Source organism: Triticum aestivum, chromosome 7D (genome assembly GCF_018294505.1).
Source record: "Triticum aestivum cultivar Chinese Spring chromosome 7D, IWGSC CS RefSeq v2.1, whole genome shotgun sequence".
Lineage (NCBI taxonomy): Eukaryota > Viridiplantae > Streptophyta > Magnoliopsida > Poales > Poaceae > Triticum > Triticum aestivum.
The window spans coordinates 72,773,356-72,801,265 of NC_057814.1; the positions used below are offsets into that span (position 1 = coordinate 72,773,356).

A 27,910-nucleotide genomic window follows, 5' to 3' on the forward strand; every position below is an offset into this window, starting at 1 on the left:
GCACTCGATATGTCCTAGTTTGTAGCACAAGTCATGCCGAAATTCACGAAAAATTTCGGCATGACTTTTGCTAAAAAGTGGACAAATCGAGAACCTGAAATTGCCGGAACGGAAATGAATCAACATTCCGGCAAAACATAGGCCACTCGGCTTCATTTCCTGGAAACAACAAAGCCACTTGGGCACAATCGAACCACTTCAATAATGGAATATGCAAATGAACATCAATGACATATATCATATAACAACAATATGCAAATGAAATTATTGTTTACGCGTTTTCATAAAAAATTGCCCTAGCTAATTTCCTAAATAAGTTGCTAATCATTTTTCCTAAATGCTAAAAAATGCCTACTGCCCCCTAGGGTTCATATGAACACCTAGGGTTCGTATGAACATCAACACAACATCAACACATATATAAATTGCCCTAGCAGAGAGAGAGAGGAGGGTAGGGGAGAGGAGAGGCAGAGCCTTACGGTGACTGCGGCGAGGGAGGGGCAGGCGGCGTCGAGGTCGGGGTCGGGGCTCGGGCGCGCGGCGGAGGGCGGCGTCGAGGTCGGGGTCGGGGGCGGCGTCGAGGTCGGGGTCGGGGGCGGCGTCGAATGCGGGGTCGGGGGCGGCGTTGAGGCGGGAGAGCGACGGGAGAGCGCGCGGCGGCCGACGGGCGACGGCGGCGGCGACAGCAGAGGAGTTGCGATTTGGGGGAAGTGGCCGTTGGGAAAAACGAATCGAGCGGTTTAGTCAGAACGAGCAGTAGCGCGTTCCAGGAAGTGCGCTACTGCTAACATAGCTACAACGCGTTTCTGGATACGCGCTGCTGCTATACCATTCTCTTTTTTCCCCTTTTTCATTTATTTTTCTTTACATTTTATTTTTTTCCTTTCACCTTTTTGTATTTCTTTCATTTTCATTTACTTTTCTATTTGCTTTCCATTTAATTTTATTTACTTTAGAAGTAGCGCCTCTCAGCGTAAACGCGTTGCTACAAAGCAAATAGCGGTAGCGCGGTTCGGCGAAGATCGCTACTACTATGTGCAGCCTATCGGCTAAGCCGTGAGAATTTTAGTAGTAGCGCTTTTGTACTCGGGCGCGCTACTGCTATAACTGTATCTGTAGCGCCATTTACAACACCGCGCTGCTGCTAATTAGCACCAGCGTGTGTGTTTAGCCCGCGCTACTGCTAATGTTCTGTGTATAAGGTTTTTCCTAGTAGTGCAAGCCCAAAGACTGCTTAAGGCCCACGGTTATAAACTGCCATGTATATGTGGACTTGTGTTGTAAGGCAAGTAAGATAAGTAACCGAGCCGGACACGTTGTATGAGCCGGCGGGGACTCTGTAGACCGCAGGGCGTCAACCCGTGTATATAAGGGGATGACCCGGTGGCGGCTTAGGACAAGAAAGAGCAGATCGAGAGCCAGGTTAAGCGTATTCGCTCCCTGGTCATCGAAACCCTAGCAATACCACCTCAAACTGGATTAGGCCTTTACCTTCACCGCAAGGGGCCGAACCAGTATAAACTCCTCGTATCCTTTGTCCTGTTTAACCCCTTTAAGCTAACTACGTCGCGATGGCTCCACGACTAAGTCCTGACACTAGGACATCTGCCGTGATAATTCCACGACAGAAACAGAAAAAATGCGTTTTCTGTTATTTTTTTCCTTTCGTGAGAGTCACGGTTTTTCTTCCACGAGAAGCACGGTTGTGCTTTCGCGAGAGTCACGGCCGTGCCTCTCGAAAATAAAAAAACGCGTTTTCTGTTTTCTTTTCTTTCGCGAGAGTCATAGTTTTGCTTTCGCGAGAGGCATGGTTGTGATTTCGTGAGAGGCACGGGCGTGCCTCTTTTGGAAAGGAAAAAAACCCATCCTCCTGGTTCGGGTTTTTTCGTCCTTTTTTTGTGAAAAAAGTTCGTCAAAACATATCAACATGGGATCTAGTTTTGAAGATCTCGATGCGAGAAATCCAACGGTGAAAGCGGTTCGAGATTTGGATGCACGGTTTAAGAGATAATACGTTTTGAATAAACGGATCTACGAAAAGAGGGAAAACTCCAAGGTTGCGACAAGTGGCGCACATACAACGCGCCACTTGTCGCAACCTGGGAAGGTTGGAGTGATCTTTGCGACGAGTACTCCTCAACTAGAGATTTCGAGTAATTGCTCCCATTTCTCCTTCTTTATTATGGCCTATACTAATCCAACAGAAAGAAACGGCCTGTTGGGCTCTTCTGAACTCGGCAGGTGAGCCCTCCTCCTTGTTGGACCCCAATCACCAAAAAAAAGAAAAACAAATCTTGTTCGACTCGTATCTGAAGCTTGCCCCCTAATTGTTGCCGCCGTCCTCGCGCACGTCGTCGTTGTTGTCGAGCCGCCTCCGAGCGACCGTGCCGGGCGTCATTGCCGCTCGGCCGCGGGTGCCGCCACCAAAGAGGCCGTCGCCGGAGGCAAAGCCAAGCCGCACCACTGCTACTCCGCAACTCCTCACAGCTAGTTCGTTTCGTCTCAGTTTCCTATCGTTTCCACGATCTGTGAAATAAAGAGAATAGCAGGAGCGCAGGGCTGGATGTGGTATTAACATTAACACACGTTTAGATTGCCAGAGCCTCTAGCATGTTCATCTGATCTCAGGTTGCACAACTAGTTTTGTTTCTTTTACCAGCTGAACAGGGATTTAGTAGTTCTGAACAACTGAAACAACATCAGTACTTCCGGTTGATAGGCGGGGCAGATCTGCCCCTTACATGCTACAACACTCAATTAATTTTGGATCAACATCATGTGGCTAATGCGGTTGGCCTGCTGACCCGAGAAGCTCCAGGAGCAGTCTTTGCACTTTATTCCCATCTGTCTCTATCCATGATTAATTGGCACGATGAGCTACAGCTGCAATAGTTCAAGTTAAGCTCTGAATTTTAGTACTCCCTCCGTCCCAAAGTTCTTGTCTTAGATTTCTTGATACGGATGTATCTAGTCACTTGCTTTTTTGAAAGAAAAGGCATACCAATATCTGCCTTATGCATTCCAAACGGGCCAGAGCCCGGATGACCAGAGGCCAAAATTACATGAGTTTGCTGAAAACAAAGCGCTTCCAAACCCCTAGCTATTGAGAGCCAGGAAAACAAAGAGAGAAAACAGAGAAAGAGCAGAAACATAAAAAGGTAATATATGCTTAGAGTTTGGTACTCAAATAGAAGCAGAATAACCTCTTAAGTTTGGTATTTGGTATTTGCTTTAATGTCCTAGCAAAGCTGCGCAGTAATCTATTATCTGCTTTCGACCAACTTAGAGCCAGTTTTGCTCAAGGTCACCTTAACGAAGGTGGTACGAAATTTTTGGTAGACATCTGAGATGCATTAGTTGCTGCATTGTGTTGAGCGGTTAAAAACCTTTAGGAAGTGCAGCGAGCAACTTAGTAATTGATTTTTTGCTTTTTTGGCTTTAGAAAGAGATATTCAACTATTAATGGAATAGCAGCGTGGTATACTTCCTAAGTGTAGCTTTGCTTCATAAGGTTGGGAAGTGCCGGTACCAAGGGTGTGACGCCGGGTTCTCATCAAGGTTAAGGGAAGTGCATTGAAAACCTTGTGTTCTGGTTGCCAATTGTTGGGTTTATTTTCTGTTGCTTGCGATTCTCGGTGTTGTTTGGTTCTTACATGCTTGGAGTTCCATGTTTGAATGTGTTTTTAGCATAGTGCTTTAAGAATCGTCCCACATGACCACTTTATTTTGGTCGGTGAATTCCGCCACATGTGACTACTCTAGAGCCAGGTCGGTGAGAACCTGCACACCATGAGTAGTCAACATCATGGGTGAATACTCCATAATGCTCATTGGTCAGTGCTAGTTCCGACAGTATGTAATTGTAATTGTATTCGATCCAGGAACTTGGTATCTGAATGATGTATTCTCATGACTTGTGATTTTTTGTATCTTATGGCTCTTTATTGTACTTGTTGAGTAATTGTGTAATCATCCTTGCTTTCTCTTTGTTTGCTTTTATTTGGATTCCAGGTATTCATAGTAGTGCCATGCATGTACCACACCGTCATACAAAACCTCACATCACTCACAAATATCCTTTAGCGATTTATCAGATTGTCGAGCCACCTAGCATAGTTGTCTTGTGTAGTACGAGCATGTAGATCTTTATCCCGTTTAGCATGAAGTGTATTGTGACTTTAGTTGTGCAGTTGGTTATCTGAACTTCATTGATGTTATTGATTATATATTCATAAATTTGTTTGTTGTGGATGCCTTTAAAAGAAAGAGGGTTCTGCCAACATTTTGATTTTTTTCTAGACTTGTAGAAATAAGTTAGTGTGGTAGCATCACGAACCCGGTTTGGCATAAATCTAGGGTGTTGCATGTGACTTTCACTAGAAATGTTCAAAAGATAAAGGAACAAATAACGTTTTTTACTTCAAAGTAACAACCCCACGATCCTTTATTCAATGTGAAACAGAAAATATATTCAAAAGAGGAGGTAGAGGGAGGTAGGGGAGTCTACCTACTTACCTAATACCTAACAATTAAAGGAGACTATTAATCAAGTCCAATAGTATCGGTCCGTTAGAATCCTTTAACTTTATGTGCGAGAAGAGGGATATCATGTACAAATTTACATCGCCAAGAGTTAAAAGGAGGCTTCTCTCCCCTAAAATTTTCCCACTCCTCATAGTCTAGATATAGTGTAGGGATTGAATAAGTTAAGATGGAAATAATATAGGAAGAACTGCATAGGATGTAATTGCTTGTTAAAGTTGGTAGAAGCTTGAAATAAATCCATGAATTGCCTATGAAGCCTTGGTAGCTCACAAGAATTTTATCCGAAGTCGAGGCGGTTCGTCAAATTAATAGTCTTCTTTTTTACTTGCTATTTGTGTGTTGTACAAATACTTATTTTGCAATGTCCTTGATTACAATACTGAGATGAACATATTTGTTTTAATGATCACTGTTGGCATTTGAAAACCTTTTTTGCTTGTCCATTTAATGTATTATGTATGGTCTTTTTATGGACATGAATGACAGTCAGAAAAAAATAGAGAGTAAACTTACGGGTCAATATTACGTGATTTGATTAGTCGCACAAATTACAGATCCATGTCACTTGTAGTGAGAGCTACTCAGCATGACCGACAAGCTCATCAATTGAAGATCTAGCACGTAACTTATTTTAACATGGCCATTAATAGCAACACTACTCTAAATGGGAGACTGTGCGACGTCAATATATATAGAATTTTGGAAGCTCCCAAGATGCTCCATTAATTGTGTATCCGTAACTGAAACACATGGGTTTATGTCAACATGTAACTTTATACACGGTGCGAAGTAGGGAATGCAACATATATCATTATGAATTGTTTTCTAACCTGTAAGATAGCAAAAATCCTAAAAAGAGTTGGTGCAGGACCTCACACCTACAACTTTGAGTTTCAAACTAGATCCGAATATAGTTCACATTTATGCCCATTAAATAGCTCAAGGTGGTTAGTATTTTCTTGTTACGGGAAAAGTGAATGGCTGCTCGCCACCTATTCCCTTGTCTACATTTTTCGTTTGTTTGCTTGCTTGTGTATGTTTAAATATGATTCTATGCAAGAAAATGACCTCCATTGGTGAAAACAACACCACACGACAAAGAAGACGCCCTGCAAATTTATCAACCATCACTTAATTTACTATCTGTGAGCTTTACTCAATACGTAATTAAGGATATACATGATCATAGTGTTGACGTGAGCAAACCAGAATGATCGTTGGTGACATGACGTCACTTATTTTACACTGCAAACCTTTTTGGTGCAAAATATATATCAGTATCTTCTTAGGATCTAATCACTTGGTAAAGTTGGTAGAAGCTTGAAATAAGTCGGTGAATTGTTTATGAATTATAACAAGAGCGTTATGCATCACGGGAACATTACACGACAAAGAGGCGGTTCACCAAATTAGTAGTCTTCATTTTTACTTACTATCTCTGTGTTGTAGAAAATAATTATTTTGCAATATACTTTATTACAATACTGAGATGTACATATGTACTTTTTAATGAGCGTTGTAGGTATTTGAAAACCTTTTTTTGTCTATTCAATGTATTTTCTATTATTTTTTATTGGACATTCATGATGGTCAAAATAGATAGAGAGTCAACTTAAGGGAAAGTGCTACGTGGTTTTGATTAGTCACACAAATTACAGATGCATGTTACTTGTAGCATTAGCTACTCAGCATGACCTACAAGATCCTTAATTGGAGATCTAGATCACCTAACCTAGCATGGACATTAGTAGATATACTATTCTAAGTGGGAGACTATGCAACGTCAATTTAAATAGAACTTTCGAAGCTGCCAAGATACTCTATTGTGTAAGTGTAGCTGAAACACACTGGTTCATGTCGACATGTAACTTTATAGATGGAGAATAGTAGGGAATGCAACATATATAGTTATGAATTGGTTTTTGTTGGCCTGTAGGATAATGAAAAAATGAGTGGTTAGCACTTTATTGTTACATGCAAACTGAATGCACATTTATAGTGCACTTTATTGTTATATACTCAAGTTTCAAACTACGTACTCAAGATCCGGATATAGTGCACATTTATGCTCATTAAATAGGTCAAGATGGTTAGCACTTTATTGTTACATGCAAACTGAATGCTTGCTCGCCACCTAGTCATTTGTGTACCTTTTTAATGATATTGTTTGCATTTCAAAATCTTATTTGATTGTCCATTCAATGTATTATGAATTATTTTTATTAGACATGCATGATGGTCAAAAAAATAGAGAGTCAACTTAAGGCATAGTATAAAGTAGTTTTTATTAGTCACAGAAATTACAGGTCTATGTTTCTTATAGAATGAGCTACTCAGCATGACCAACAAAGCGACAAGCTCCTTAAATGAAGATCCAGATCACCTAACTTCACATGGCCATTAATAGCTACATTTTTCTCTAGTCAGGGCATTGAGCATGATGGATTATCATAAGAGATACCAGTGATGTAATTTTTCAATGTACCTCTCCTTTAGTAAATCAAGACGCAATTTTGTGTGTGCAGCTTATGAACACAATATGAAATGTTTTTAACATGCCTCAAATTGTTGAAAACAGGACATGTAACAGTCTAATAGCACAACCAAAGACACTACAATACTCCATTATTATTTCGAACCTATTGCCAATATTACAGATCCTAATACTAAGACGATAATATAACCTTAGTTATGGAATATGCAAGTAATGGTTGACATGCACTTTTTACTTCTTATTCTCCTTTATAAGGTTTTTTGTCTTAACACATAAATTTACCAAATTGTACAACAATAGGTCACATGGTTGATTTTTTTTTGTTTTATTTGTCGAGGGGAGTATGATTAGTTGCTTCAAGTATGTCATGAACTCCCAACCAGTAGGAGTGTTAACGTAGTTAGTTACTCTAGGTCAGTATGTACTAGCTTAGGTTGCTAACTCGAGGTCAAATAAGGTACGAATATGAAATATCTTATAGAGCATGGATTTTATAAATTACATATGCTCCCGCATGAACAATATATTTGAAGAATTAAAAAACCAGAATTTTGGCATCAAAGATTTTCAAGTGTACTGGGCGTTTGGAAAAATTGTGGCGAAATGACATCCGAGGAGCTATAAACAAACATTGAAGCTCCAATATGCTTGCTGTTGGAGAGCAGTTAGGATGTCAATTCTCCATGAATTATGCAGACACCTCAATCACTTGACCATTTTCTTGAATTTAGTGTTCATTTGGCATATGAGCTAGGGCTCGGAAAGCAATTAATGATCTTTTATAATGCTTCTTTGGTTAACATTAGCTGGAGAAATAGAGTCAGTTATAGTATGAGTAGCTGTAACATGAATATTTGACTTCTAAATTGGGGATTTAGATCTGTAGACTTCATAACATGGACATTAAATGCAAAACTTGCTTAAGTGCTTGACTTGCGAGTCACTTTAAAAAGAATTATACAGGTTCTCTAGACATTATATTGTATAGTTAAGTGGAACACCTAGGATTCGATTGCAGTATGAGTTGCTCACCTTTAACAAGTGGCTCCTAATTTGTAGATCTAGATCACCGAACCTCATAATGGCCATTAAATGCTTAACTTGTCTAAGTGCTTGAGTTTGTGATGTTGCTTTAAATACTATTTAAGAAGTTCTCAAGATAAACCACCATGAAGGTAAAAGGTACACATTTAGACATATTAACACCATGCATTGTTCCATCCCTCTAAGGACACTAACCATTCCAAATGTCATATTTGTACTTCGGTTTTCCCCTTGGATTACATTGCTATATTGGCTTCCCTAGAGCGCTAGAGAGCACTACACGGGTTGTGTTGCTGCTCATGTACACAAACCAATTAGCTCTTATGTTATATGGACATATGGGCCTTTGGTCTGCGAGCGACATCCAAAAAGTAAAATACAAAGTAGTGTATGCAACACATGCCTTGCGGTTGGGTAAATCATTCTACGTGAGGCAACCAATGAAAGAAACAAAACCAAAATGTGTGGATTCAACATCCTATTAGAAAACACAATAAAAATTCTATTTACGTATGAATCCAAATACTGAAAACTTGATATGGTGCAATGCTACCGTCACTGTGAGCGTTAGTACCATTATTCCATTTTTTTAAACTTTACTAAAGCTTTAGTTTCTATCTAATTTTTAATATTAAAGGGTTCCAAAAAACGAGGATGAATATGTGCGAGCGTAAAGTTCACATGTCAAAGCAAAGTGTCACAAAATTTTTCTAAGGAGATCTCATGTCCAAGGTATAGATTGAAGTCCACTTGAAGGCACTCCTATGATTCTATAAATAGAGACTTTTACCCTTCATTCGTCCACACACATCCACTTCCCCTCTACAAGCTCATCTGCCTTTTTCTCCTCGTCCTTAGAACTTCCTGCCATGGCCGGTCCATCGGGAATTTTGTTTTTGCTCGTCATTGCAATGCTAGAATTTCTAGCCCTTTCCAACACCCCTCACCCATATTGTGACCGTCCATGCCAAAATGAGCTTAGCTTGCACCTGTACCTGCACCAATTTGTTGCTGGTCCAAACCTCCCAAACCGCAATGAAGAATTTGTCTTAACCCCAGGTTATCCTCTTGGTTTTGGCACAACCCTCATCCATGATTGGACCCTAACCAATACAGTGAATCCCAGCGATACTATTATTGCACGAGCACAAGGCACACATATACAGGCGAGTAGAACCAATGCTAACGGTTGGTACATCTCTCAAAACATAGTTTTTCAGAGTGGAAGGTAATTCTTTTTATATTCTCTCCCGTCTCAATAAATTACGTGCAATTTTTCCTTACATTAGAATACATTATTTGTACATATAATAATTTATTGGTTTAGTAATTTTTATCCGATGTTTTATTCTTTACCATTTCGTATATGTTAGAAACTCCTGACAAAAGTACAAATAAATATCTACTATATGATAGGTATTAATGAAACATGTACATGTGATTTAACTTTTAGATCACAATGGTACACAACGAAGCAAGCAACTACCACATACACACATATTAATTGGTAAGACACACAGAAACACACACACACACACACACACACACATCGTGCACATCCACTAAAATCATGAGAAATGTTGCGAACACATGAGATTACTAATGTCTAGGAACACACTTTACTATAGAATGCATACGCAAATTGTCTATGGTGATTTAACACCACACATCATATGGAAAACGAGATACGTATTTCTAAACGCTAGCATCCCATCCATGCATCTAAATAATACTATATTTTCACAACAAATCAATGAGGTTAGTATGTAGAGAAACTAATAAGGGAAGATATTGTAGATTTTATACTTCAACACATAGTAAGTTTGATCATTGTTAAATCTTCCATACATCTCTAACATTCTGAAAATATTTGATATGCCCTCCATGTGAAGGTTTGCTGGATCTACACTTCAGGTGATGGGGACTTTAACTGAGCAAAGTGAGGGGCAGTGGTCCGTTATTGGAGGGACTGGAGAATTTGCTAAGGCGCATGGTACTATAAAGTACAAAATGGACCCTGCCTCTAACATCGAGGACGGTATTAGAGAGCTTGATATTCATCTAATATACACCCCAAATTATCCACAAGCTGTAAGTACAAGTGAAGCTTCGTGTGTAAATATTTCCCTTATTTATAACTATTATGCAAGTTTGACCAAAATTTTGAGTTTCATAGCCCGTAATTTAACTAAGGGTTGCTCCCGTACTCTATTAGGATGAAGTTTCATGCATTTCGTTTACATTAATAATAGATATGGCTAAAATGTTGTCGTTAAAGAATGTGGTGTAATCGATCAAGATTTTTCCTGGATCGTGAGTCACATTTCATATAGAAGAAAGTGCAATTAAAACCGAAGCTACAATTTCTAGCATCACATACAAAGTAATTTAGTAACACTAGCCAATATTTATATTAGAAGGTACACATGTTAGTTGTATATGACATTAACGTTATTTCATTTCACTTTATGCAGACTCAGTCTGGTACACCACCTCTTGCAAAATTGTTGGGTGGCTGTCATGCGGTCGATAATTGTTGCTGCAAGAAATACTGATGGGATCAATGATGATTTACTCAATGAGAGGCCGTGCAATGGCACCATGTGTATCTTTCATTTCAATCAAGGTGTGGGTTTGAAGGATGGGTGTACCTATCCTAAAACCTGTACTATTTGTTTTCAGTTCTCATTATATCGTGTGAGTATGTGTGTTTGGAGCTACCTTGTGTATTATGCCTCTAGAATAATAAGATTGGTATGGTTGGGGAAAACTACTCTCTTGAATTACTGTGTGACTGATAATCTGCAAGGAGATCTCAAGATCTATATTTTCTATCGAGTAAAATATAACACATGTTGCAACTATCGAACTTCTTGATATGAGTACATAAATATATGTTACATGAAAATACATATGTGATTGTGGGGCTAGTATAGTTTTTAGACTTGTGATGGAATTCGTCACATATGGACTACTTTGTTATGCTAGAGCCAGGTAAGTGAGAAACCTTCATACCATGATTAGCCAACGCCATGGGTGAATACTCTGTAATGCTCATTGGTCAATGCTATTTCTGATAGTATGGAATTATAAATTGTTGTCCTTCTAGGGGTTTTGTTTTTGAATGATTTTTCCTCATGGTTTGTACGTTTTCTATCTTAATGCTGTTTATCTTAGTTGTTGAGTAATTTTGTACTCTCTTTGTTTGCTTTTATATGGATTTCAAGTATTTAACTTAGTCTCATGCATGGGCTGGCGTAGCACACCTTCATACAAAAACCTCACATCACTCACACTTCCACAAGTAACTTAAGATCTCATAAATATCCTTGAGCGTTTTATTATATTGTCGCGCCACATAACATTGTTGTCTTGTGTAGTACGAGCATGTTGATCTTTAGCTCGTTTATCATGAAGCGTATTGTGACTTTAGTTGTGCAGTTGGTTACGTGAACATTATGGATGCTTTTGATTTTATATTCATTCATTTGTTTTATGTGGATGCCTTTAACGAAAAAGGGGTTCTACGAAAATTTCAAGATTTTTTAGACTTGTAGAAATAAGTTGGTGTCGTAGCTTAAAGGTTTGGCATAAATCTAGGGTGTTGCGTCCTAAATGTTGTGACTTTCACTAGAAATGTTCTAATCTTATTTACTTTATTCATAGCAACAAACCCATCGTCCTTTACTCAATACTAGCACAAATGACGGTGCATTTCGATGGGAGACATTGTTATGCGTCTCATGCGCCTTGTCTCCCTTGGAGAGCTCCTCTAGTACCCCGGACATCGAGCTTCTAAATTAGCTCGCGTAGGAAAGCACATTCCTTCCTTCATTTAGCGGGACTCATTCTATTCTTCTCGCTTTGTCATCCTCATCCTCCTTTTCTATACCGATTCCCAAGCCGACTTATTGAGTTGATCGATAATAGGCAACTACAAGACATATATAAATTGGTGGTTTTTATTCTAAGGGGTGAGGTGGTACTATTTAATGATAATAGGAAGAGCTGACTTACTGAGTTGTTGGTCTTTTTCAAGCCCAGCAGAGGCCCAATGCAGCATGCGTGATGTAATTTAAGTCGGCCTACTCGGACCGTGGGCTAGAGAGAGAACACTAATTTATTTTTTCCTGTGGCCCAATCGAAGAAAAAAAGATGAGGAGCAGGCCCCTTGGCCCATGTACGGGACTGACTCTCTGTGCCCCAATCGAAGGAAAAATGCAGAGCAGGCCCCTTGACTGCACGGTTTGGAGTCCCAAAGCAAGAATTTATTTATGTGTAGAGAGACAAAACTTTTAGTACCACCTTAGATAGGTACGGGAGAAAATAATTCTCTACGGCGACAGACGAAATATTCATAGAAACACACCTTCTTGTTTAGTAGGTATAGATGAAACAGAAAATATGTATAGAATAGGAAGGGGAGGGAGGTAGGGGAGTCAAAGTCACAAAGGCCTACCAACTTACCTAACAAGTAAAGGAGATTATTAATCCAGGCCAAGAAGTTTGGTCTCTTAGAATCCTTAACTTTATGTGAAAGAGAGAGATACCATGTACAAATTTGATCGCCAAGAGGCAAAAGGAGGCATCTCACCGCTGAAAAGTTTCTCATTCCTCAAGATCCGTATATAGTGGAGGGAATGAATAAGTGGATACATTGTAATCCTTTTACGTGCAAAAATATATCAATATGTCCTTAGGATGCAATTACTTGGTAACATTGGTAGAAGCTCCAAATGAATATTTGAATTTTCTATGAATTCTAACAAGAGCGTTATGCATCACAAGAATTTTACACGACAAAGAGGGGGTTCATCAAATTAATAGTCTTCTTATTTTACTTAGAATCTCTGTGTTGTTCAAAATAATTATTTTGTAATATACTCGATTACAATAGTGGGATGTACACATGTAATTTTTAATGACTGTTGTAGGTATTCTGAAACCATTTTTGTTTGTCCATTTAATGTATTTTCAATTATTTTTTATTGGACATTCATAATGGTCAAAACAGATAGAGAGTCAACTTAAGGGGTAGGGCTACGTGGTTGTGATTAGTCACACAAATTATAGATGCATGTTACTTGTAGCATTAGCTACTCACCATGACCAACAAGATCCTTAATTGGATATCTACATCACCTAACTTAGCATGGACATTAGTAGATATACTATTCTAAGTCGGAGACTATGGGACGTCAATTTAAAGAGAACTTTCGAAGCTGCCAAGATGCTCTATTATGTACGCGTAGCTGAAACACACTAGTTCATGTCGACATGTAACTTTATAGGTGGAGAAAAGTAGGCAATGCAACATATGTAGTTACGATTTGGTTTTTGCCACCGGTAAGATAGTGAAAAAAATAGTGGCCGCAGGAACTCACACCTACAACTTCAAGTTTCAAACTGCCTACTCGAGATCTGGATATAGTGCACATCTATGCTCATTAAATAGGTCAAGATGGTTAGCATTTTGTTGTTACATGAAAAGTGAATGTTGGCTCGCTACCTAGTCCCTTGCGTACCTTTTTAATGATCATTGTTTGCATTTGAAAACCTTTTTCCATTGTCCATTCAATGTATTAGGTATTATTTTTATTGGACATGCATGATGGTAAAAACAAATAGAGAGGCAACTTAAGGGACAATATAAAGTGGTTTGATTAGTCACAAAAAAAATCCATGTTAGTTATAGAATGAGCTACTCAGCATGACCAACAAGGCGACAAGCTCCTTACTTGAAGATCAAGATCACCTAACTTAACATGGCCATTAGTAGCTACATTTTTCTCTAGTCACAGCGTTGAGCTTGATGGATTATCATAAGAAGTACTAGTGATGTAATTTTTCTATGTACCTCTCCTTTAGTAAATCATGGAGCGAAGTAGGGAATGCAGCATATATCATTATGAATTGGGTTTTCTAACCTGTAAGATAGTGAAAAATCCTAAAAAGAGTTGGTACAGGACCTCACACCTACAACTTTGAGTTTCAAAGTAGATCCAAATATAGTTCACATTTATGCTCATTAAATAGTTCAAGGTGGTTAGCATTTTCTTGTTACGGGCAAAGTGAATGGATGCTCGCCACCTATTCCTTTGTCTACATTTTTTGTTTGTTTGCTTGTCTGTGTGTGTTTAAATATGATCATACGCAAGAAAATGACCTTAATTGGTGAAAACACCACCACCCGACAAAGAAGATGCCCTGCAAATTTATCAACATCACTTAATTTACTATCTGTGAACTTTACTCAATACGTAATTAGGGATATACATGATCATAGTGTTGACGTGAGCAAACCAGAATGATCGTTGGTGACATGATGTCACTACATGATGTCACTTATTTTACAATGTAAAACTTTTTGGTGCAAAATATATATCAATATCAGCTTAGGATGCAATCAGTTGGTAAAGTTGGTAGAAGCTTGAATAAGTCAGTGAATTGTCTATGAATTCTAACAAGAGCATTATACATCACAGGAATTCTGCAAGACAAAGAGGCGTTTTATCAAATTAATAGTCTTCATTTCTACTTACTATCTCTGTGTTGTATTAAATAATTATTTTGCAATATAGTTGATTACAATACTGAGATGTACATATGTACTTTTGAATGAGCGTTGTAGGTATTTTAAAACCTTTTTTGTTTTTCTATTCAATGTATTTTCTATTTTTTTATTGGACATTCATGATGGTCAAAATAGATAAAGAGTCAGCTTATGGGAAAGTGCTACGTGGTTTAGTCACACAAATTATAGATGCATATTACTTGTAGCATTAGCTACCCAGCATGACCAGCAAGATCCTTAATTGGAGATCTAGATCACCTAACTTAGCATGGACATTAGTAGATATACTATTCTAAGTGGGAGACTATGCAACGTCAATTTAAATAGAACTTTCGAAGCTGCCAAGATGCTCTATTGGGTACGTGTAGTTGAAACACACCGGTTCATGTTGACATGTAACTTTATAGATGGAGAATAGTAGGCAATGCACATATATAATTATGAATTGGTTTTTCCGGCCTGTAAGATAGTGAAAAAATGAGCGGTCACAGGAACTCACACCTACAACTTCAAGTTTCAAACTACGTACTCGAGATCCAGAGATAGTGCACATTTATGCTCATTAAATAGGTTAAGATGATTAGCATTTTATTGTTACATGCAAGAGGAATGCCTGCTCACCACCTAGTCCCTTGTGTACCTTTTTAATTATCATTGTGTGCATTCGAAAACCTTTTTTTGATTGTCCATTCAATGTATTATGAATTATTTTTATAGGACATGCATGATGGTCAAACAAATAGATAGTCAACTTATAGGACAGTATAAAGTGGTTTTGGTCTGTCACAGAAATTACACGTCCCTGTTACTTATAGAATGAGCTACTCAACATGACCAACAAGGCGACAACCGCCTTAATTGAACATCTAGATCACCTAACTTAACATGGCCATTAATAGCTACATTTTTCTCTAGTGAGGGCGTTGAGCATGATGGATTATCATAAGAAATACTAGTGATATAATTTTTAATGCACCCCTCCTTTAGTAAATCAAGTTGCATTTTTTGTGTGCAACTTATGAACACAATATGAAATGTTTTTAACATGCCTCAAATTGTTGAAAATGGGACATGTAACAGTCTAATAGCACAACCAAAGACACTACAATACTCCATTATTATTTTGAACCTATTGCAAATATAACGGATCCTAATACTAAGACTATAATATAACCTTAGCTATGGAATATGCACGTAATGGTTGACATGCACTTTTTACTTCTTATTCTCCATTATAAGGTTTTTTTTCTTCAATTATAAATTTACCAACCGTTATTGTACAACAATAGGTCACATGGCTTGATTTTTCCTTTTGTTTTATTTGTCGAGGGGAGTATGATTAGTTGCTTCAAGTATGTCATGAACTCCCAACCAGTAGGAGTGTCAACGTAGCTAGTTACTCTTGGTCAGTATGTACTAGCTTAGGTTGGTAACTTGAGGTCAAATAAAGTACGAATATGAAATCTCTTATAGAGCATGGATTTTGTAAATATGAGTACATATGCTCCCGCATGAACATTATATTTGAAGAATAAAAGAACCAGAATTTTGGCATCAAAGATTTTCAAGTGTATTAGCCGTTTGGAAAACATTCTGGCGAAATGACATACGAGGAGCTATAAACATACATTTAAGATCCAATATGCTGCTTGTTTGAGAGCAGTTAGGATGTCAATTCTCCATGAATTATGCAGACACCTCAATCACTTGACCATTTTCTTGAATTTAGTGTTCATTTGGCATATGAGCTTTTATAATGCTTCTTGGGTTAACATTAGCTGGAGAAATAGAGTCAGTTGTAGTATGAGTAGTTGTAACATGAATAATTGACTTCTAAATTGGGGATCTAGATCTGTAGACTTCATAACATGGACATTAAATGCAAGACTTGCTTAAGAGCCTGACTTGCGAGTCACTTTAAATATAATTATACAGGTTCTCTAGAAATTATATTGTATTGTTAAGTGGAACACCTAGGATTCGATTGCAGTATGAGTTTCTTACCTTTAACAAGTGGCTCCTAATTTGTGGATCTAGATCACTGAACATCATAATGGTCATTAAATGCTTAACTTTTCTAAGTGCTTGACTTTGCGACGTCGCTTTGAATACTATTGAACAAGTTCTCAAGATAATGAAGGTAAAAGGTACACATTTAGACATATTAACACCATGCATTGTTCCATCCCTCTATGGACAGTAACCATTCCAAACGTCATATTTGTACTTCGGTTTTCGCCTTGGATTACATTGCAATATTGGCTTCCCTCGAGTGCTAGAGAGCACTACACGGGTTGTGTTGCTGCTCATGTATACAAACCAATTAGCTCTTATGTTATATGGACATATGGGCCTTAGGTGTGCGAGCGACATTAAAAAAATAAAATACAAAGTAGTGTACGCAACACATGCCTCGCGGTTGGGTAAATCATTCTATGCGAGGCAACCAATGAAGGAAACAAAACCAAAATGTGTGGATTCAACATCCTATTAGAAAACACGATAAAAATTCTATTTACCTATGAATCCAAATACTAAAAAGTTGATACGGTCTAATGGTACCGTCACTACGAGCGTTAGTACCATTATTCCATTTTTTTAACTTTACTAAAGCTTTAGTTTCTGTCTAATTTTTAATATTAAAGGGTTCCAAAAAACGAGAATGAATATGTGAGAGCGTAAAGTTCACATGTCAAAACAAAGTGTCATAAAATTTTCTAAGGAGGTCTCATGTCCAAGGTATAGATTGAAGTCCACTTGAAGGCACTCCCATGATTCTATAAATAGAGACCTTATGCCCTTCATTCGTCCACACACATCCACTTCCACTCTACTAGCTCATCTGCATTTTTCTCCCCGTCCTTAGCACTTCCTGCCATGGCCGGTCCATCGGGAATTTTGTTTTTGCTCGTCATTGCAATGCCAGCATTTCTAGCCCTCGCCGACACCCCTCACCCATACTGTGACCGTCCATGCCAAAATGAGCTTAGCTTGCACCTATACCTACACCAATTTGTTGCTGGTCCAAACCGCCCAAACCGCAATGAAGAATTTGTCTTAACCCCAGGTTATCCTCTTGGTTTTGGCACAACCCTCATCCATGATTGGACCCTAACCAATACAGTGAATCCCAGCGATACTATTATTGCACGTGCACAAGGCACACATATACAGGCGAGTAGAACCAATGCTAATGGTTGGTACATCTCTCAAAACATAGTTTTTCAGAGTGGAAGGTAATTCTTTTTATATTCTCTCCTGACTCAATAAATTACGTTCAATTTTTTCTTACATTAGAATACATTATTTGTACATATATTAATTTATTGGTTTAGTAATTTTATTCGATGTTTTATTTCTTTACCATTTCGTATATGTTAGAAACTCCTGGCAAAAATACAAACAAATATCTACTATATGATAGGTATTAATGAAACATGTACATGTGATTGAACTTTTAGATCACAATGGTACAAAACGATGCAAGCAACGACCACATGCACACATATTAATTGGCAAGACACACAGCCACACACACTGGTAAGACACGCAGCCACACACACACACATTGTGCACATCCACTACAATCGTGAGAAATGTTGCGAACACATGAGATTACTAAAGTCTAGGAACAAACTTTACTATAGAATGCATACACAAATTGTCTATGGTGATTTAACACCACATATCATATAGAAAACGAGATACGTATTTCTAAGCGCTAGCACCACCTCCATGCATCTAAATAATACTATATTTTCATAACAAATCAATGAAGTTAGTATGTAGAGAAACTAATAAGGGAAGATATTGTAGATTTTATACTTCGGCACATAGTAAGTTTGATGATTGTTAAATCTTCCATACCTCTCTAACAGTTTGCAATATTTGATATGCCCTCCATGTGAAGGTTTGCTGGATCTACACTTCAGGTGATGGGGACATTAACTGAGCAAAGTGAGGGACAGTGGTCCATTATTGGAGGGACTGGAGAATTTACTAAGGCTCATGGTACTATAAAGTACAAAATGGACCCTGCCTCTAACATCGAGGACGGTATTAGAGAGCTTGATATTCATCTAATATACACCCCAAATTACCCACAAGCTGTAAGTACAAGTGAAGCTTTGTGTGTAAATATTTCCCTTATTTTCAACTATTATGCAAGTTTGAACAAAATTTTGAGTTTCATAGCCCGTAATTTAACTAAGGGTTGCTCTCGTACTCTATTAGGATGAAGTTTAATGCATTTCATTTATATTGATAATGGATATGGCTAAAATGTCGTCGTTAAAGAATTTGGTGTAATCAATAAAGATTTTTCTTGGATCGCGAGTCACATTTCATAGAAGAAAGTGTGTTTAAAACTAAAGCTACAATTTCTAGCATAACATACAAAGTAATTTAGTAACACTAGCCAATACTTATATTAGAAGGTACATATGTGAGTTGTATATGACAATAACGTTATTTCGTTTCACTTTATGCAGACTCAGTCTGGCACACCACCTCTTGCAAAATTGTTGGGTGGCTGTCATGCGGTCGATAATTGTTGCTGCAAGAAATACTGATGAGGTCAATGATGGTTTACTCAATGAGAGGCCGTGCAGTGGCAACATGTGTATCTTTTATTTCAATCAATGTGTGGGTTTGAAGGATGGGTGTACCTATCCTAAAACCTGTACTATTTGTTTTCAGTTCTCTTTATATCGTGTGACCATGTGTGTTTGGAGCTACCTAATGTATTATGCCTCTAGAATAATAAAATTGGTATGGTTGGGTGAAATTACTCTCTTTAATTACTATGTGCTGATAATCTGCAAGGAGATCTCAAGATCTATATTTTCTATCAAGTAACATAACACATGTTACAACTATCGAACTTCTTGATATGAGTACATAAATATATGCTACATGAAAAATACATTTGTGATTGTGGGGAGTGTATAGTTTTTAGACTTGTAATGGAATTCCGTCACATATGGACAACTTGGTTATGCTAGAGCCAGGTAGGTGAGAAACCTTCATACCATGATTAGCCAACGCCATGGGTGAATACTCTGTAATGCTCATTGGTTAATGCTATTTCTGATAGTATGGAATTATAAATTGTTGTCCTTCCATGGACTTTGTTTTTGAATGATTTTTCCTCATGATTTGTATGCTTTTCTATCTTAATTCTGTTTATCTTAGTTGTTGAGTAATTTTGTACTCTCTTTGTTTGCCTTTATGTGGATTTCAAGTATTTAACTTAGTGTCATGGATGGGCTGGAGTAGCACACCTTCATACAAACACCTCACATCACTCACACTTCCATTAGTAACTTAATATCTCATAAGTATCCTTTAGCATTTTATTATACTGTCGGGCCGCATAGCATTGTTGTCTTGTGTAGTACGAGCATGTAGATCTTTAGCTCGTTTATCATGAAGCGTATTGTGAATTTAGTTGTGTTGTTGGTTACGTGAACATTATTGATGCTTTGATTTATATTCAATCATTTGTTTTCTGTGGAGGCCTTTAACGAAAAAGGGGTTCTACCAAAATTTCAAGATTTTTTAGACTTGTAGAAATAAGTTGGTGTGGTAGCTTAAAGGTTTGGCATAAATCTAGGTAGTTGCATCCTAAATGTTGTGACTTTCACTAAAAATGTTTAAAAGATAAAAGGAAGGAATAATCTTATTTACTTTATTCATAGCTGTCGGTGTCAAATCCGGCATATCTCGTAGTAGGGGTCCTAAGCTAGGCGTCTTGGAGCGATGGTAACACGGACAAATGATTTTACCCAGGTTCGAGCTCTCTCGAAGAGATAATACCCTACATCCTGCTTTTGATTGTATTCATATGGGGTGTTGTACAGAGTACATGTATCTACCACGAGATTGTTCTAACGAATATGAGATGTCATAACGATCTATCGACTAGCCTAGCCTCGGCTTATATAATGTACCGGAGGCCTAGGATTTAGGAGAGTCCTCGTCTTGGGCACCAAGTCTTGTGGAGTCTTCCTTGTATACGGCATGGGCTGCCTAAAGTGGCCCATGAGTGAACCGCTATGGGGGTCAATGGCCCGATCCACATAGTCGGGAGATGTTGTGGTGAGTACCCCTGGTCCAGGACACCGTCAGTAGCCCCCTGAACTGGTCTTCAAGTTGGGGACGCTCCTCGATTCTTCCGAACTGTTCTTCGTCTTCGGTCGTCGGTCTTGAAAACTAGTTCAACAAATCTTCCCATCTTCAATCTTGAGGATTGTCGGGCTAAATCCAAAGAGTTCACACGTCGGGCATCCGAGGATCCCTTTAAGTCTTAGGCCTTTTATCAATGCCTTGTTGTTTTTTACGCTACACCTCGGGTTTGAAGTGTTTCCTGTGCGGTGCTGTCCTCATGCGTCCGAGCTACAACGCAGGATTGCATCCGAGGTGTCTTTTTGCAACCGAGCTCTAATGCCGATCTGCATCCGAGATGTCTATTTGCAGCCGAGCTCCAACGCTGATCTGCCTCCGAGGTGTCATAAATTACCTCATTCTTGAAAAACTCTGAAGGAGTTCAGCCGAGCTTAATGCCGGAAATGCCCTCTATGGAGCCAGCTACTTGCATCCGAGCTATATGCCAAACTACTTGCATCCGAGCTTTATGCCGGACTACTTGCATCCGAGCTTTATGCCGGACTACTTGCATCCGTGCCTATGCCGGACTACTTGCATCCGAGCTTTATGTCGGACTGCTTCTGAGGTGGTGCACCACCTCGGTCTTGGGCGGATTTTTTGCCGATATATTTTCTCGATTGGTGCAATTTATTCTCTGCCGAGATATATAGCCAGTATCCCTCAAGGTGTCTGTCGGCCTAAAATCCGAGATGCACCTGAGGATCGTAATGACCTTGAAAACTGTTTTGCACTTTGTTAATTATCTGCATTGAATTGTCAATGCAGTAGCCCCCGAGCCACTGATCGGGTGGCAACACCAGATCAGGGGATCGATGTGCCCATTTAATATTTGTAAATGAGAAGCGCGAAGCCGAGAAGCCCGCGAGCCTTAATGTGGGCATGGGTGGCCGAATTAAGGATCGATATCCGGAGTAAAATCACAATTTATGTGTAATGATTCTATGTATCCAAGTGCTCTACATCATTAATGCTCGGATCTGCATTGTACAACACTTTGTTGACGGACCATCGGCTTCAACCTCCTTGACCAGTAGCTGAGGAGTGTTTGTCCTACTTTATAAGGCCTTTCTAAGGGCAAAGATTTACGGCAAACAAGGCAATCCGGCCATATGGTTTTATAAACAAAGGTACGCGGAGAGATATGTTATATTACTTTTTAACGTAAGAAATATCTTCCGGGAAAAATAGTTCCTTTATAAGTTCCTTTTCCCAGGTTATCACGTTGACCATGATAATGAAACCTCAACTCAGATCAATGTGGGAGGAAACTATTGAGGATTTAGTTCGGGGAAAGTTCCCGAACTCTGTAGTCTTTAATGAACCTAAATTTTCACTTCCATCGTTGCCAATCAATTATATTCTTAAGATAGCTAGCTTTCGGCTTCACCCAGTCTAAGGTACTAGTCCGAATGACCGGTAGTAACAATCACAGAGGTGCTCCCCCTAGCCGAACAATCGGAAACATAGGGTGTAAACACAGGAGCCATGCAACCCAGCTGGGCCAAAATCTTAAGTCAAATTGATGCATATTTATGGCTTTATAACGATGATTACGGAAGACATCACTTGTATATTAAATACAAACCATTATGACTGTTTACCATTTGAAAGTGGCCCATCGTCGGCTTCCACCCCTTTGTAGATGCTATGCAGGGTGTTTCCGTACTAACAAGACAACCCTTAGCCGACGTCTCGGTGTCCGGAGACGGTTGTATCAGCGGAAATGAGGCAATTAGATATGCAGGCTTGATAACTTTCACTTAGTCATAGGAGCCTAAAGTTGGGAGGCCAGTTACTAGCCCCAGGTTAGTGTTCGGCGTCAGCCGAGCTCAAGCCATTAACACTTCAGCTAATTTATAAAAGGCCCTCGTTTAACACGGTGAGACCGCTATCGATCTTGTAGTTTGACACAGTCATCGGATCGCTGACCAGTTTACGCTTATTGTGAAAGTCAGTTTTTGGCTTTCTCCACTGAGGCACTTAACCATTCGAGCTAGAATCACAATCGCAGTGGTTCTCCCTTTGCACCTAGCTGAACAAAGCGGAACGCAGGAGGCAAGCATAGGAGCCGGGCAATCCAACTATTGACCGAAGACACAATTCGAAACCTATGCATATAAACCAATATCCGAGAATATTTTGCCGAGGACTCCTCGGAGTACCCTGGCTTTTGGTGGGTTCGGCTCTAGTCGCAACCCGCGCTGATATTGCCGAGGCTTTAAAGATGTCCGGCGTTGTACTACGAGACTTATGCTGGAGACACGCAAATAGGTTAAAAGTGCCATAAGCTTGGAAAACCCAAAAAAATCACAAAAAAACTTTACGTCCGAACTAAATTAACTTTTTTGTGCCAATCCGAAATTGGTCTTAATTTTTTTTCTTGTGTCGTGCTTTAACATGACACATCCGATCTCTAAACTTCAAGTAGGTCAGCCTTCAGCTTCAACCTCCCTATCCCGAAGGCGGAGTGCTTCTCTGGGGCTACTTTAGCGAACTAAACTCGAGCGGCTTTAGAGAGAAGCCAGGCTATCCGGCTATTGACCATACACTCGAGTCGAAAAACGAGTGGTAGAAAAAGACTTTGCAACGACTGAGAAGAAAACCATTCATAATAAAATGGCTCGTGTAAATTTAAGAGCCCCCAGTCAACATGGGCAAAGAAAAGTGATTTTTAACGAACCTCGTTTTTAACAACAGATTTTAACATAAATATAATGCTTGGTCGAACCGAACAGAAAATTAAGAATTTAGGGAATTTGAGCATGAAAGCGACTTAGCTAGTTAATGTGCTCGGTGTTGATGACGTGGTCCGGGCTTGTGACAGGATGAAGAGGTAGTCCTCAGCCTGGCCAAGGTCCTAGCCCCCAAGCCGATCCCGAGGTGTCCGAGCAAATAGCTTGGCTTGACGAAGTGGCGATGTAGCGCGGTCGACGTGTTGAGGAGAAGCCCCCGGTCCAGCCGAGCTGATGAAGCTGGTCGGTTGGTGATGCCGAAGTCCCTGATCCAGCCAAGCCGACGAAGCTGGTTGGCCGGTGACGTCGAAGTCACTGGAGTAGGTTTGATGAAGAGATGGCAAAGCCCCCGGTCCAGCTGAGGTGACAGAGCATGTCGGTAAGGTGACATTGCAGCCCCTATGCCAGCCGAGGTGTCGAAGCAGTTCGGTATGGTTGGTTATCGGCTCAAAGAAGCAATGGTTTAGCGATGACAATGCAGGTCGGAACTTGTGACGTGGTTAATGCCGGCTTGAGAAGTGACCGCACGGCGATGCTGGCACGCCCGACTGGTGTAATCCATGGGCTACCATCTTGTCTTGATGATTATTTGTCCTTCATGGTGCCGAACTATTGGTCGGCTTGCCGAGGTGATGATCCGAGGTAATTGTCGTCGGCTCGATGGACTGACGAAGCAGTCGATGCTGGCGCAGGTCGGCAGCTGTGGAGCAACGTGGTCGGGCCGGTTTTACATCGGCACGACGATGAAGATCGCCTCGGAAAAGACTCAAAATTTGTGGGCACTTGTTTGACAACAACACACAATACCCTAGAAATAAATTCCTTCAAAAAAGGATGTCCAATATCCCGTTCATGAAGAACGATGAACTTGGGTCGGATTTGTATTCGCATAAAGGATCAACGGTTGGATCTTCCTATTGACGTCCGAGCTAGATGCTGGACTCCACGCCCCAAACTCGTCCAGATTCCTATCCAGATTCAACAGGGCTCCGGTATATCGGAGATCGTGGGAGATTCCTCCATCGAAACGCGATGAAATTTTACAAGGTTGTTGTAGGCTCAATTCCGCAAAATTCCACCAAAGCAATTGTCAAAGCGACACTCAAGGAGGCGGTGGCGGCGGATACAAGTTCGCTGTCTAGAAAAACAGCATGGTCACTCGAGGGCAATGTTGACGTTGAGCTCCCGAGCTCCATGGATGATTCCTCCATGATCTTGACAGAGATCGAAGTTGACGTTGATGAAGGCCCTCGTCCGAACATGGCGATCTGAGGCGGAGCGTAGTTCTTGGTCCAGCCAAGGTGACCAGTCGAGCCGGCGACGAAGACGCTGACATCGACAATAAAGCTCGGTTCTGACACGTAGATCGCGCCGGAGACGATCCAAATTCCCATCGCACCGCGGCGACTGCCAGCAGGCTCTCAATGAAAGCACCAATGTCGGTGTCAAATCCGGCATATCTCGTAGTAGGGGTCCTATGCTAGGCGTCTTGGAGCGATGGTAACACAGACACATGATTTTACGTAGGTTCGGGCTCTCTCGAAGATATAACACCCTACGTCCTGCTTTGTATTCATATGGGGTGTAGTATAGAGTACATGTATCTACCACAAGATTGTTCTAATGAATATGAGATGTTGTGATGATCCATCGACTAGCCTAGCCTCGGCTTATATAATGTATCGGAGGCCTAGGATTTAGGAGAGTCCTCGTCTTGGGCGCCAAGTCTTGTGGAGTCTTCCTTGTATACGGCATGGGCTGCCTGAAGTGGCCCATGAGTGAACCGCTATGGGGGTCATCGGCCCGATCGGGAGACGACGCGGTGAGTACCCCCTAGTCCAGGACACCGTCAATAGCAACATCCCCATCGTCCTTTACTCAATACTAGCAAATGTCAGTGCATTTCAATGGGAGACATTGCTATGCGTCTCATGTACCTTGTCTCCCTTGGAGAGCTCCTCTAGTACGCCGGACAGCGAGCTTCTAAATTAGCCTGCGTAGGAAGGCACATTCATTCTTCCTTTAGCGGGACTCGTTCTATTCTTCTCGCTTCGTCATCCTCATTCTCCGCTTCTATACCGATTCCCAAGCCGACTTATTGAGTTGATCGGTAATAGGCAACTCCAAGACGTATACGAATTGGTGGTTTTCATTCTAAGGGGTGAGGTAGTACTATTTAATGATAATAGTAGAGCTGACTTACTGAGTTGTTGGTCTTTTTTCAGGCCCAGCAGAGGCCCAACGCAACATGCGTTATGTAATATAAGTCGGCCTACTCGGACCGTAGGCTAGAAAGAGAACGCTAATTTATTGTTGTGCATTTATTGTATCCTGCGGACCAATCGAAGAAAAAAAGATGAGGAGTAGGCCCCTTGGCCAATGTAGGGGACTGACTCTCTGTGCCCCAATCGAAGGAAAAAATGCGGAGCAGGCCGCTTGACTGCACGGTTTGGAGTCCCAAAGCAATAATTTATTTATGCGTAGAGAGAAAAAACTTTTAGTACCACCTTAGATAGGTATGGGAGAAAATAATTATATACGGCGAACAGACCAAATATTCATAGAAACGCACCTTCTTGTTTAGTAGGTATAGATGAAGTAGAAAATATGTACATAATAGGAGGGGGAGGTAGGGGAGTCAAAGTCACAAAAGCCTACCAACTTATCTAGCAAGAAAGGAGATTATTAATCCAGGCCAAGAGTTTGGTCTCTTAGAATCCTTAACTTTATGTGAAAGAGAGAGATACCATGTACAAAATTGATAGCCAAGAGGCAAAAGGAGGCCTCTCACCGCTGAAAATTTTCTCATTCCTCAAGATCCGGATATAGTGGAGGGAATGAATAAGTGGATACATTGTAACTCTTTTAGGTGCAAAAATATTTCAATATCTCCTTAGGATGCAATTACTTGGTAACATTGGTAGAAGCTCCAAATGAATATTTGAATTGTCTACGAATTCTAACAAGAGCGTTATGCATCACAAGAATTTTACACGATAAAGAGGGGGCTCATCAAATTAATAGTCATCTTTTTTACTTAGATTTCTGTGTTGTACAAAATAATTATTTTGTAGTATGCTCAATTACAATAGTGGGATGTACATATGTAATTTTTAATGAGCATTGTAGGTATTCTAAACCCATTTTTGTTTGTCCATTTAATGTATTTCTATTATTTTTATTGGATATTTATAATGGTCAAAATAGATAGAGAGTCAACTTAAGGGGTAGTGCTACGTGGTTTTGATTAGTCACACAAATTATAGATGCATGTTACTTGTAGCGTTAACTACTCACAATGACCAACAAGATCCCTAATTTGAGATCTACATCACCTAACTTAGTGTGGACATTAGTAGATATACTATTCTAGGTGGGAGACTATGCGACGTCAATTTAAGTAGAACTTTCGAAGCTGCCAAGATGCTCTATTATGTACGTGTAGCTGAAACACACTAGTTCATGTCGACATGTCGGCAATGCAACATATGCAGTTATGAATTGTTTTTTGTGGCCGATAAGATAGTGAAAAAAGAGAGTGGTCGCAGGAACTCACACCTACATCTTCAAGTTTCAAACTGCCTACTCGAGATCCGGATATAGTGCACATTTATGCTCATTAAATAGGTCAAGATGGCTAGCACCTTATTGTTACATGCAAAGTGAATGCCGGCTCGCCACCTAGTCCCTTGTGTACCTTTTTAATGATCATTGTTTGCATTTGAAATCCTTTTTTCCATTGTCCATTCTATGTATTAAGTATTATATTTATTGGACATGCATGATGGTAAAAACAAATAGAGAGGCAACTTAAGGGACAATATATATTGGTTTGATTAGTCACAGAAATTACAGATCCATGTTAGTTATAGAATGAGCTACTCAGCATGACCAACAAGGCGACAAGCTCCTTAATTGAAGATCTAGATCACCTAACTTAACATGGCCATTAGTATGTACATTGTTCTCTAGTCACGGCGTTGAGCATGACGGATTATCATGAGAAGTACTAGTGATGTAATTTTTCAATGTACCTCTCCTTTAGTAAATCATGGAACGAAGTAGGGAATGCAGCATATATCATTATGAATTGGGTTTTCTAACCTGTAAGACAGTGAAAAATCCTAGAAAGAGTTGGTGCAGGACCTCACACCTACAAGTTTATTTTCAAACTAGATCCTTTGAGTTTCAAAGTAGATCCGAATATATTCACATTTATGCTCATAATAGTTCAAGGTGCTTAGCAATTTCTTGTTACGGGCAAAGTGAATTGATGCCGGCCACCTATTCCCTTGTCTACATTTTTTGTTTGTTTGCTTGTTTATGTGTGTTTAAATATGATACTACATAAGA

The 27,910-nt window shown here is 39.8% G+C and overlaps 2 protein-coding genes across 2 annotated transcripts; both read left to right on the forward strand.

Annotated features, from left to right (window-relative positions):
- Nucleotides 1–8,911: 8,911 nt before the first annotated feature.
- Nucleotides 8,912–10,801, forward strand: LOC123164253 (dirigent protein 12-like). The gene is made up of 3 exons (XM_044581664.1): nt 8,912–9,311; nt 9,976–10,174; nt 10,558–10,801. The coding sequence occupies exons 1-3, from the start codon at nt 8,953–8,955 to the stop codon at nt 10,636–10,638; spliced, it is 639 nt and encodes a 212-aa protein (XP_044437599.1). The 5' UTR covers nt 8,912–8,952; the 3' UTR covers nt 10,639–10,801.
- Nucleotides 10,802–17,490: 6,689 nt separating this feature from the next.
- LOC123164028 (dirigent protein 12) lies at nt 17,491–19,426 on the forward strand. The gene is made up of 3 exons (XM_044581450.1): nt 17,491–17,893; nt 18,568–18,766; nt 19,148–19,426. The coding sequence occupies exons 1-3, from the start codon at nt 17,535–17,537 to the stop codon at nt 19,226–19,228; spliced, it is 639 nt and encodes a 212-aa protein (XP_044437385.1). The 5' UTR covers nt 17,491–17,534; the 3' UTR covers nt 19,229–19,426.
- Nucleotides 19,427–27,910: the final 8,484 nt, after the last annotated feature.

Bases quoted from the DNA above. Each gene is read 5' to 3' on its own strand.
- LOC123164253 (XM_044581664.1), top strand. From the start codon at position 8,953: ATGGCCGGTCCATCGGGAATTTTGTTTTTGCTCGTCATTGCAATGCTA. The intron at 9,312-9,975 runs GTAATTCTTTTT...CTCCATGTGAAG, and splicing joins ATAGTTTTTCAGAGTGGAAG to GTTTGCTGGATCTACACTTC. The intron at 10,175-10,557 runs GTAAGTACAAGT...CACTTTATGCAG, and splicing joins CCCCAAATTATCCACAAGCT to ACTCAGTCTGGTACACCACC.
- LOC123164028 (XM_044581450.1), top strand. From the start codon at position 17,535: ATGGCCGGTCCATCGGGAATTTTGTTTTTGCTCGTCATTGCAATGCCA. The intron at 17,894-18,567 runs GTAATTCTTTTT...CTCCATGTGAAG, and splicing joins ATAGTTTTTCAGAGTGGAAG to GTTTGCTGGATCTACACTTC. The intron at 18,767-19,147 runs GTAAGTACAAGT...CACTTTATGCAG, and splicing joins CCCCAAATTACCCACAAGCT to ACTCAGTCTGGCACACCACC.